The sequence below is a fragment of the Dendrobates tinctorius genome, unplaced genomic scaffold (assembly GCF_039654945.1).
Source record: "Dendrobates tinctorius isolate UK_male_01 unplaced genomic scaffold, ASM3965494v1 ptg000293l, whole genome shotgun sequence".
Lineage (NCBI taxonomy): Eukaryota > Metazoa > Chordata > Amphibia > Anura > Dendrobatidae > Dendrobates > Dendrobates tinctorius.
The window spans coordinates 6,194,007-6,206,825 of NW_027361960.1; the positions used below are offsets into that span (position 1 = coordinate 6,194,007).

At 44.4% G+C, this 12,819-nt stretch overlaps 1 protein-coding gene across 1 annotated transcript in view; it reads right to left on the reverse strand.

Moving 5' to 3' along the window:
* Window positions 1-12,819, reverse strand: part of CAPN9 (calpain 9) — a 305,702-nt gene that overhangs the window by 132,697 nt on the left and 160,186 nt on the right. Inside the window, exon 8 of the mRNA XM_073560090.1 lies at window positions 9,155-9,232. Coding sequence (XP_073416191.1) covers window positions 9,155-9,232 — 78 coding nt within the window. The remainder of the gene's footprint in view (window positions 1-9,154; window positions 9,233-12,819) is intronic.

Genomic DNA, 12,819 nt, shown 5'->3' on the forward strand with positions numbered 1-12,819 from the left:
TATTAATTTATGGAGCCCAATATGTGATGTTTCAACTATATAGGGCATAAAAAGTAGACGCTACTGTTGGAATGCTGCAGACAAGGTGTATGTCACATGTATGCCACTGCAAAGATATTACAACTGTATAGGTGCACAAAGAAGAATTTGAGTATTGTACGGGGGTTATAAAAGGGGATATATGCATTAAAATTGTATGGGAGCCACAGATGGGGACATTTCTGCTGTCATGGGGCCACAAAGGATGACATCACTAGCATGGGGACTAAAAGGGATGTATTGCTACTATGCAGGGCACCGGAGCAATGCTTTTGCACATTTGTTGTTCATCTTGCACAATATAGCAGTGTGGGAAAAAGTGTGTAGGGTGCTGTAGAAGTGATCAGTCATATATGTATGTGAGTTACTTTCTGCAGAGACAAGTCCTGGCTGGAAGAATTCATGGCAGTCTGCGCCAGGTGAAGAAGAAAAGCAAAAATGAATGACTTCATTTGATTGTATCAATGGATTTAGCTGTACTATATACATTTATACGAACTACATAGCTCCAGTGGTGAATTTCACTGGCGGTAATATTAGTGTTAGAACTGTGGATTTTACAATGTTCAGTATAATGGTATTCAGTTACTATGTCTATGAGGTGGTAATATGTGGTCCGGTAATTGTGTGGAGGTATTTAACACCTGTATGTGATATTATTGGTATATTGGTATAGTCGATTTTGATCAATAACAGGTGGTTATACTGAGACACCATGTGGTGATAGTATATGGTCATGGTGTGCCGGTATTTATCCCCTCTATGTGGTTTAAAAGTAATATATATTGATCTTGTTCAGTAACAGTATGGTTGGTTATGTTTGTTATTTGGTAACTGTATGACTCCAATTTACAATTTTATTTTTCTTGTTATGAAAGGAGCAAACACATACTTATTTTACCTAGGAAACTGCAAAGGTCCACACATGTGACCAACATACTGGTGGGGAGCCAGTACCAAGTTTTGTACCATGCACCATAGGACTTTAGTTACACCATTGTATTTATCCATGACCATTTGTCATGGATAAATAGTATTATTTTTTATTTCAGACACCTTTAGGCTACGTGCACACGCTGCGGATTGGGGTGCGAATTTGGCCGCGCGGATTTTGTAAAATCCGCAGGTAAATCTGCAGGTCAAAAGACCTGCGGTTTTACCTGCGGATTAGCCTGCGGTTCTGCCTTGCGGTTTTTCATCTCCACAATGGAGAAGATGGCAACCCGCAGCGGAATCCGCAGAAAGAATTGACATGTCAATTCTTTCTGCGGTTTAGAAACCGCAGGAAAACCGCACAGTCTGCACTGCGGATTTCAATATCCATAGGATATTATGGTACTGTACACCGCAGCAGAATCCGCAGCGTGTGCACACACCCTTAGGGTATGATCACATGTGGCATTTAAGCAGCATTTTTGTGTGTGCTTTTTGAGGGTGAAAAAGAAGCTGTGTTTAATATTATCAGCTTAATTTTCCCTTCCTGACACTGATCACTGCAGGGTTTTTCAAAACCTGCACTATCTCCATTTTTTTGCAATGTTATATACACTGTGAAAGTAATGAAAAACTGCAAAAACAATTTAAAAACACAGTTTTTTTGTGCATAAAACGAACACATGTAATCTGCCAGAAAAATGCAGCAAAAAAAAGCAAAATAGAACAATAAAAAATACAGCAAATAGCTGTGTTTTATATGCATATTTTTTCTGTCAATAGTGAAGGTTTTGTCTGCAGTAAAAAACACTGCAGACATGTGTGAACACACCCTTAGACTGGATTCACACAGTGAAGCATAATTATCAACACTGTCAAACACTGTCTAATTTCCTGACAGGCAGACCTAAAATTCCCCATAAGTATCACTATGACTCATGTTGCTTGTGAAATTTGGTGCATCTTTAGACTGTATAATCTACGTTTATACCATGTATTATTTGGCTTATCGTGGGCACAATGTCATATTTTAGGGCTTAAAGAAGATTTCAAAAAAACTCGCAAGTGTGGGGACCCTTGACGTTAGGAGGCGAGCTTGCATGTTTTGGCCAAAATATCAACCAATACCTCAATATTTATATGTATTTTGTGCACTATGTTTTTCAGGGTGCAGCCAAGCTCAGCACGTTTGGTCTTGTACACAGGGGTGTTCACACTGGGATGCAATGAGAGAGTGCTGGCCAGCCCGCCTAATCGAAAAGTATGGGAGTGACTCACTGGCGTAGCGTGGGGGGGGCGGGGGGGGCGGTCCACCCCAGGCGGCATGTGTGTGGGGGCGGCGCGGCAGCAGCAATTCCACCCTGCAGTGCAGTGCAGCGGCGGGCAGGGAGCGATGCGATCACGGCAGCTCCGCTGCCTGCAAGAGTGAATAGCAGGAGCGGAGCGGCAAGGGTCCGTCCTGCTTCCTGCCCGGAGGCCGCGCTTCCTGTTTCACACAGAGGAGCGCCGCTGAATGACGTCATCATTCAGAGGCCGCTGCTGTGTGAGGGAGGAAGCGCGGGCGATGCTGCGGACAGGTGAGAGGAGAGAGGTGGTGTCTTATGTGTATGTATGTGTGTATGTATGTATGTATGTATGTATGTATGTATGTCTGTGTGTGTGTGTGTGTATGTCTGTGTGTATGATGGAGCAGGCAATGATGGGAGTGATGGTCTAAAAGGCAATGATGGGGTGATGGAGCAGACAATGATGGGGTGATGGAGCAGGCAATGATAGGGTGATGGAGCAGGCAATGATGGGGGTGATGGAGCAGGCAATGATGGGGTGATGGAGCAGGCAATGATGAGGTGATGGAGAAGGCAATGATGAGGTGATGGAGCAGGCAATGATGGGGTGATGGAGCAGGCAGTGATGGAGCAGGCAATGATGGGGGTGATGGAGCAGGCAATGATGGGGGTGATGGAGCAGGCAATGATGGGGGTGATGGAGCAGGCAATGATGGGGGTGATGGAGCAGGCAATGATGGGGTGATGGAGCAGGCAATGATGGGGTGATGGAGCAGACAATGATGGGGTGATGGAGCAGACAATTATGGGGTGATGGAGCAGGCAATTATGGGGTGATGGAGCAGACAATGATGGGGGTGATGGAGCAGGCAGTGATGGGGGTGATGGAGCAGGCAATGAGGGGAGTGATGGGGGTGATGGAGCAGGCAGTGATGGGGTGATGGAGAAGGCAGTGATAGGGTGATGGAGCAGGCAATGATGGGGTGATGAAGCAGGCAATGAGGGGAGTGATGGGGGTGATGGAGCAGGCAATGATGGGGGTGATGGAGCAGGCAATGATGGGGTGATGGAGCAGGCAATGAGGGGAGTGATGGGGTGATGGAGCAGGCAGTGATGGGGTGATGGAGAAGGCAGTGATAGGGAGATGGAGCAGGCAATGATGGGGGTGATGGAGCAGGCAATGATGGGGGTGATGGAGCAGGCAATGATGAGGTGATGGAGCAGGCAATGAGGGGAGTGATGGGGGTGATGGAGCAGGCAATGATGGGGGTGATGGAGCAGACAATTATGGGAGTGATGGAGCAGGCAGTGATGGGGTGATGGAGCAGGCAGTGATGGGGTGATGGAGCAGACAATGATGGGAGTGATGGGGTGATGGAGCAGGCAATGATGGGGGTGATGGAGCAGGCAGTGATGGGGTGATGGAGAAGACAGTGATGGGGTGATGGAGCAGGCAATGATGGGGGTGATGGAGCAGGCAATGATGGGGTGATGGAGCAGGCAATGATGGGGGTGATGGAGCAGGCAATGATGGGGTGATGGAGCAGGCAATGAGGGGAGTGATGGGGGTGATGGAGCAGGCAATGATGGGGGTGATGGAGCAGGCAATGATGGGGTAATGGAGCAGGCAATGATGAGGTGATGGAGCAGGCAATGATGGGGGTGATGGAGCAGGCAATGATGGGGGTGATGGAGCAGGCAATGATGGGTGTGATGGAGCAGGCAGTGATGGGGTGATGGAGAAGGCAGTGATGGGGTGATGGAGAAGGCAATGATGGGGGTGATGGAGCAGGCAATGATGGGGTGATGGGGTGATGGAGCAGGCAATGATGGGAGTGATGGGGAGAAGGCACAGTGATGGGGTGATGGAGAAGGCAGTGATGGGGAGAAGACAATGATGGGGTGATGGTCGAGAGGGCAATGATGGGGTGGTGGGTGAGAATGCAATGATGGTGGTGGTGGAAAGGGCAATAAATGGGGGTGGTGGAGGAGGAGGAAATGATGGAGGTGGTGGAATGGGCAATGATGGGAGTGGTGGGGGAGAAAGCAAAGATAGTGGTGGAGAAGAAAATGATGGAGGTGGGGGAGAGGACAATAATGGGATGTGAGGGGAGGAGGACAATGAGGGGTGTGGGGGATTGGGATGGGAGGAAGGGGGACTTATAATGGCCTTAGGAACAGGGGGAGGTGGAGGAAGACATTATCGTTTATTATGTATAACACAGTCCCTTAGTATATAGTGTACTCACTAATTATGTATAACACCATCCTTAGTTACATAGTTTCCTCTTTTATTATGTATAACACCGCCCCTTATTACCTACCATCCTCTCTAGTTATATATGGTGCCGTCCCTTATTATATAGCTTCCTCTGCTGTTATGTACAGTGCTGTCTCTTACATAGTGTATTCTTGTTATTTTTGTTATTCACAGCGCCCTCTTTTATTACATGGTCCCCTCTCTTGCTAGATATAAAATGACTGCTGATCGAGGAGCCGGTGACCAGACGACCAGTCCATCAGCTCCTCCATTAGAAAGGAAGCTTTCCCATGCTCCATCAGCCATCATTGCATTATACAGCTAACAAGACAGGACGGTATGTAATAAAAAACAGGGCTCTATATAATCCAATATGTAAGGGACGGAACTGTACATAACAAGAGAAGGCACTGTGTATGGGACAGCAATATACATAATAAAGGAGACTATGTAATATATACAGTGGGGCAAAAAAGTATTTAGTCAGTCAGCAATAGTGCAAGTTCCACCACTTAAAAAGATGAGAGGCGTCTGTAATTTACATCATAGGTAGACCTCAACTATGGGAGACAAACTGAGAAAAAAAAATCCAGAAAATCACATTGTCTGTTTTTTTTTCATTTTATTTGCATATTATGGTGGAAAATAAGTATTTGGTCAGAAACAAAATTTCATCTCAATACTTTGTGATATATCCTTTGTTGGCAATGAGAGAGGTCAAACGTTTTCTGTAAGTCTTCACAAGGTTGCCACACACTGTTGTTGGTATGTTGGCCCATTCCTCCATGCAGATCTCCTCTAGAGCAGTGATGTTTTTGGCTTTTCGCTTGGCAACACGGACTTTCAACTCCCTCCAAAGGTTTTCTATAGGGTTGAGATCTGGAGACTGGCTAGGCCACTCCAGGACCTTGAAATGCTTCTTACGAAGCCACTCCTTCGTTGTCCTGGCGGTGTGCTTTGAATCATTGTCATGTTGAAAGACCCAGCCACGTTTCATATTCAATGCCCTTGCTGATGGAAGGAGGTTTGCACTCAAAATCTCACGATACATGGCCCCATTCATTCTTTCATGTACCCGGATCAGTCGTCCTGGCCCCTTTGCAGAGGAACAGCCCCAAAGCATGATGTTTCCACCACCATGCTTTACAGTAGGTATGGTGTTTGATGGATGCAACTCAGTATTCTTTTTCCTCCAAACACGACAAGTTGTGTTTCTACCAAACAGTTCCAGTTTGGTTTCATCAGACCATAGGACATTCTCCCAAAACTCCTCTGGATCATCCAAAAGCTCTCTAGCAAACTTCAGACGGGCCCGGACATGTACAGGCTTAAGCAGTGGGACACGTCTGGCACTGCAGGATCTGAGTCCATGGTGGCGTAGTGTGTTACTTATGGTAGGCCTTGTTACATTGGTCCCAGCTCTCTGCAGTTCATTCACTAGGTCCCCCCGCGTGGTTCTGGGATTTTTGCTCACCGTTCTTGTGATCATTCTGACCCCACGGGGTGGGATTTTGCGTGGAGCACCAGATCGAGGGAGATTATCAGTGGTCTTGTATGTCTTCCATTTTCTAATTATTGCTCCCACAGTTGATTTCTTCACTCCAAGCTGGTTGGCTATTGCAGATTAAGTCTTCCCAGCCTGGTGCAGGGCTACAATTTTGTTTCTGGTGTCCTTTGACAGCTCTTTGGTCTTCACCATAGAGGAGTTTGGAGTCAGACTGTTTGAGGGTGTGCACAGGTGTCTTTTTATACTGATAACAAGTTTAAACAGGTGCCATTACTACAGGTAATGAGTGGAGGAAAGAGGAGACTCTTAAAGAAGAAGTTACAGGTCTGTGAGAGCCAGAAATCTTGAATGCTTGTTTCTGACCAAATACTTATTTTCCACCATAATATGCAAATAAAATGAAAAAAAAACAGACAATGTGATTTTCTTGATATTTTTTTCTCAGTTTGTCTCCCATAGTTGAGGTCTACCTATGATGTAAATTACAGACGCCTCTCATCTTTTTAAGTGGTGGAACTTGCACTATTGCTGACTGACTAAATACTTTTTTGCCCCACTGTACCTGTATGTGTGTGTGTGGCTATATAATATCAATAATCTATCTATCTATCTATCTATCTATCTATCTATCTATATATATATATATATATATATATATATATATATATATATACACACACACGTAGCTTTGACGCCATAAAAGGAGGGGGGCCCGGACACATTTCTTGCACAGGGACCCCAAGCTGTCAGTGTCCGCCCCCTGTCCGCCAAAATAATTTGTACTTTGTTTTTTTTTCTGTCACATTATTAAAAATTATTATTAAAAAAAGCCATTAGGTCTTCATCCAGCATCATCAAGCTAATACATACATATATATAGAGAACTGCAAGAAGTTGAAAGTCTAGAAATTTAGAAATAATAGCAGAGTTAGTAGCAGACTAAAAATTAGATCTTTGAGTGTAGTGTGGGCTCTTCGGATGCTTCTGAATTATCAACGACCAAAGGGGCGGCAAATTTTTCGACCGCCCCGGGCGCCACAAACAGTTGCTACGCAACTGGAGTGACTACTAGGTTGTGAACCAGACACAATGCATTACTTTCATGTGAACAGCGTCCTATTCAGGCCTCTATAGTGCAAACACATACTAGGCAGTCATTCCCTCCATTAATTGGTAGGCTGTGACTGGCTGTTTATTTAGTATTTTGCACCTGTGTTGCCAACATCTTTGCTACATGGGCTGAATGCATCCTGTAGTGCATTTGTTCAGAGATCTGGGCAGGTAAGCAGTGCTGTATTCTTAAAGAAGTTGTCCACGACTTGGATAACCCCTTCTCATACCCCACATTTGGCCCTGATAAGATAAAAATGCTTATACTCATCTCCCCTGTCGATGCCGTTCCAGCAGTGTTATTACAACTGCACGAGAGCTGTGGGAATGCTTTTAATGAGACATGTGCTTGGCGCCCAATCAGCGATAGCATCACTGGCTTCGCCTTTGGACAAATCAAACATCCAGAGGAAGTCAGGACTGTGGCTGCTCTTTCACTACCTCTGGATGTTCGATTTGTCCAAAGGTGGGGCTAGTGATACCATCACTGATTGGGCGCCAGGCTCACATGTCAAAACAACTGCATGAGATCCCAGGAATGCGAGTGCTGACACCGCTGAATTGGCGCCGGCACGGGAGATGAGAATAAGCTTTTTATATTATCCGCAACAAACATTTAGATCAAGAAGGGGTTGACCTAGTAGTGGACAACCTCTTTACTTTTAACAGGTACGTGAATCTTTAGCTCTCGTTTTTTTTAATTCAGATCCTACAGCCATTAAACATAATAAAATAATTTATTTTTATGCTATTTTAAAGATACATCATAGCATCTCCATAACGATACCTAATTTTACAAATTCATCTAGTCGCCCCTTGAACAGCCTTTTATATTGAAGAACAAAAAAAAAAAAGAACAAAAAAAGAACAAAAAAAAAATCACACAAGGGCTTACCGGCAAAATAGAGAACTGTGTCCTCAGCTGCTGAGGTCAAATAGGGGTCGTGTCAGCCCAAACTACATAAAATAGCGAAAATAAACAGATTGACCTGCGCTATAGGACTAAAGAAAATAAGCAATGATAAAAACCAAATAGAGAAACAACCCACTCTAAAACATACATGGATAAAATAATGGCATGTACAGTATATATAACATATCACTCACCAATAGAAGGCAGACCAATAGATGTGATGCAAATTGGTGGCTGTGACTGCTACTCTTTGATAGAGGTGAAAAGATGCACGGCAGATGTCTTAAGCCCCCGTTACACACTGCGATATCGCTAGCAATATCGCTATAAAGTCACCGATTTTGTGACGTAGCAGCGATATTGCTAGCGATATCGCTACATGTGATACTTACCTCCGACCGGCTCCCCCGCTGATTATCACTGATCGCGCGAGAAAGTCCTGGATCATTTCTCGCCGGCCACTTCCTGCTGCGCTTCCTGTGGCGCCGACGAGCGAGGCATGGACGCGGGCGGGAGGACGTCAGGATCGCCGCGTCTGACAGGTAAGTAGCGACCCCCGACCCCTGCGATGTCACTGGTGAGATCTGCCTGTGTGGCAGCTCACTAGCGACCACTTAGCGATGCACCAGCAATCCATATCGTTGTCGGGATCGCTGGTGCATCGCTATGTGTAACGGTACCCTTACTCCAAGGGGTTAAGTGAGCCATGCTCCTTAACAATACAAAGGCAAATGACAGCTTGTGAAAGCTGGAGGAAGTGAGAGCTACTAACAATAGACCAAGCCAGATAAACTCCAAGGCAGTGAGGATGTGATATTGTTAAGGAGCACCGCTCACTTAACCCCTTATTTTCTTTAGTCCTATAGCGCAGGTCAATCTGTTTATTTTAGCCTTTTATATTGACTTACAGTTTAGCTTTGTATTTTAAACTATCAGTCTAAGATCAAGAAACCAGCTGATATTTTACATTTTGTTTTAGATATGAATGGAGACAAAAATATCCTATTACTCAGAGTCAAAATCTATTATTTGCTGTTACAGAACAAGTCATGGATATAAAGAAGCATCCAGTGAAGATGGGATCAAAGAACATAAAATATATGTACCAGAATTCACCGTCATCCAAAGATGTTTGACAAAGGCGTTTTCTTTCTGCTGGGTCAATAGAGTTCCATTCAGAAGAGCTGTAAGAAAGTGATGAAAGGTAAAATTTCCAATATTCTGTACTCAGTTATTCAAGTTAAGAAACAGCTATTATATGAAAGATGGAAGGGGAAAGTAGGTAAATGCTAGTGTTTCATTATAGCCTTCAACCCATCTGTCAGGGTCATGTGTGTCTGGACGCAGCGAGTACCGCAAGGTGAACCCATGACACGCGTTACCCTGGATACACCGCCTCCAGTAGGATGAATTTAAATAATAAAACCTGCAGCTGGATACACCGCCTCCAACTGGCGAATTTAGGTAATACACATTATATATACAGTAGTCTGGAAACCCCGCCTCCAGTAAGGCGAATTTAAATAATAAAGGGGAAACCTGGGTAACAATAACAATGGTGGGGCCTGCGATAGGGAATAGGGACGTGGAGACCTCCTGTACTCCCCTGAGCCAGTGTCCCTGCACTCCTAACATTCCCTATGCCGGTTCCACACTGGGCGATGCACGCGTACCTCAAACCCTGACTCGCCCTGCACCTAAACCCTCACTAGGGAATTGGTCGGTGTGGAAACTAATCCCACCACTGCACTAAACACACATAAGGGAAAATGACAATAAAGGGGGAACACCACTTAGCTTTGCTCTGTTGCTTATGCTCCCCGCAACAGAGCCCACACCCTGCATGCATCTTCTCCTTCAACCGGATCCATTACCATAACCGGATCCATCACCATAGTGCAGCCTTGGAGCAGAGTCCACCACCAGTTGCAGCTGCCCAGTAAACAGAGTCCCAAAGATGAGTCCAGCTTCTGCCAAAAAGTCCAGCATGCTTGAGTCCAGTTTTCAGCAACCAAATCCAGCATACTCAGTGCAACTCTCACCATAGTCGCCACTCCACCAAGCCATGCAAGCACTTCCTGCTGACACCATAAACTGCGACTCCACCACGCCATGCCAGCCCTTCTTGCAGACCACATCGTTGAACTCCACCAATCCACGCCAGCACTCCCTGCAAACTCCATAGCTGGCACTCGTCCCCTCTGGCTGGGCTGCCCAGGACTCCTGTTCAGCTCCATCATTCACCCAGGCTTACTTGTGAAAGACAAACTATCAATATCACCAACGATCATCAAACACACCTGAAACTCTTTTATAGAGCCTCACACCTGATTTGTAATACGTGCACATTAAAACTAAAGTGTAATACCACTCACCACCACCAGGGCAACTTAGAACAAACAACACCACGTGTAATAATTCTTATGGCCACCGGGGGCAATCAACCCACTTTGGCACCAAGCCAAAGGAAAAAAGTTCACTTTGTCCATTTACTTGTCAGATCCACCTTGGATCATGACACCATCAATCACTGATGAGAGAGGTAGGAGACTGCTGTCCTCATGACATTGAACTCATAATGGAGTCTGATGTATACCTTGAGAGCTCTTGATGGCTAAGTGGCACAATATTTTGGGGCTAAACAGTAGAGCAGACTTGTTCCCATACTATTCTTAGGGCAGCATTGTATGGTAAATCTTGTTAAATCCTCCATGACCTACAGTCGTATGTTAAAGTTTGGGCACCCCTATTAATGTTAACCTTTTTTCTTTATAACAATTTTGGTTTTTGCAACAGCTATTTCAGTTTCATATATCTAATAACTGATGGACTCAGTTATATTTCTGGATTCAAATGAGGTTTATTGTACTAACAGAAAATGTGCAATCTGCATTTAAACAAAATTTGACTGGTGAAAAAGTATGGGCACCCTAATCATCTTCTTGATTTGAACACTCCTAACTACTTTTTACTGACTTCCCGAAGCACTAAATTGGTTTTGTAACCTCATTGAGCTTTGAACTTCATAGCCAGGTGTATCAAATCATGAGAAAAGGTATTTAAGGTGGCCACTTGCAAGTAGTTCTCCTATTTGATTCTCCTATGAAGAGTGGCATCATGGGCTCCTCAAAACAACTCTCAAAAGATATGAAAACAAAGATTATTCAACATAGCTTTTCAGGGGAAGGATACAAAAAGTTGACTCAGAGATTTAGCCTGTCAGTTTCCACTGTGAGGAACATGGTAAGGAAATGGAAGAACACAGGTACAGTTCTTGTTAAGCCCAGAAGTGGCAGGCCAAGAAAAATATCAGAAAGGCAGAGAAGAAGAATGGTGAGAACAGTCAAGGACAATCCACAGACCACCTCCAAAGACCTGCAGCATCATCTTGCTGCAGATGGTGTCACTGTGCATCGGTCAACAATACAGCGCACTTTGCACAAGGAGAAGCTATATGGGAGAGTGATGCGAAAGAAGCGGTTTCTGCAAGCACGCCACAAACAGAGTCGCCTGAGGTATGCAAAAGCTCATTTGGACAAGCCAGTTACATTTTGGAAGAAGGTTCTGTGGACTGATGAAACAAAGATTGAGTTGTTTGGTCATACAAAAAGGCGTTATTGCATGGAGGCTAAAAAACACAGCATTCCAAGAAAAACACTTGCTACCCACAGTAAAATTTGGTGGAGTTTCCATCATGCTTTGGGGCTGTGTGGCCAATGCCGGCACCGGGAATCTCGTTAAAGTTGAGGGTCGCATGGATTCAACTCAGTATCAGCAGATTCTTGACAATAATGTGCAAGAATCAGTGACGAAGTTGAAGTTACGCAGGGGATGGATATTTCAGCAAGACAATGATCCAAAACACCGCTCCAAATCTACTCAGGCATTCATGCAGAGGAACAATTACAATGTTCTGGAATGGCCATCCCAGTCCCCAGATATGAATATCATTGAACATCTGTGGGATGATTTGAAGCGGGCTGTCCATGCTCGGCGACCATCAAACTTAACTGAACTGGAATTGTTTTGTAAACAGGAATGGTCACAAATACCTTCATCCAGGATCCAGGAACTCATTAATAGCTACAGGAAGTGACTAGAGGCTGTTATTTCTGCAAAAGGAGGCTCTACGAAATATTAATGTCACTTTTATGTTGAGGTGCCCATACTTCTGCACCGGTCAAATTTTGTTTAAATGCATGCAGATTGCACATTTTCTGTTAGCACAATAAACCTCATTTGAATCCAGAAATATAACTGAGTCCATCAGTTATTAGATATATGAAACTGAAATAGCTGTTGCAAAAACCAAAATTGTTATAAAGAAAAAAAGTTAACATTAATAGGGGTGCCCAAACTTTAACATATGACTGTATGGTGCACATTTACAGTGTTAGTATTATGCAGTTCCACAGGAAGAGTATGCACAACACAAGTATATGGCATTATCCATAGCAGATGTTAGCTGACACTTTGCTGTAACATCCAGGATCGAAGATTATGCTCTTTTATCCCTCAGATGCCACAGTCAATAGCAAAATCAGGATCTAAGCAGTTAGATAAACTATGAAAAACTCAACTTATCTAAAAAAAAGCTCATAACATTAAGTTGGTGGTAAAATTGAAGTGGTGGATAGTGGAATACATCGGGGGTAAGCAATTATCGCTGGGGATCACATGCTTTCCTGTAATAGTTCAGCTCACTCAGAGGTACATGGAGGCAGAAAACAGAAAAACTGCCTCTTTAAAGGGAACCTGTCACCCCTCCAGG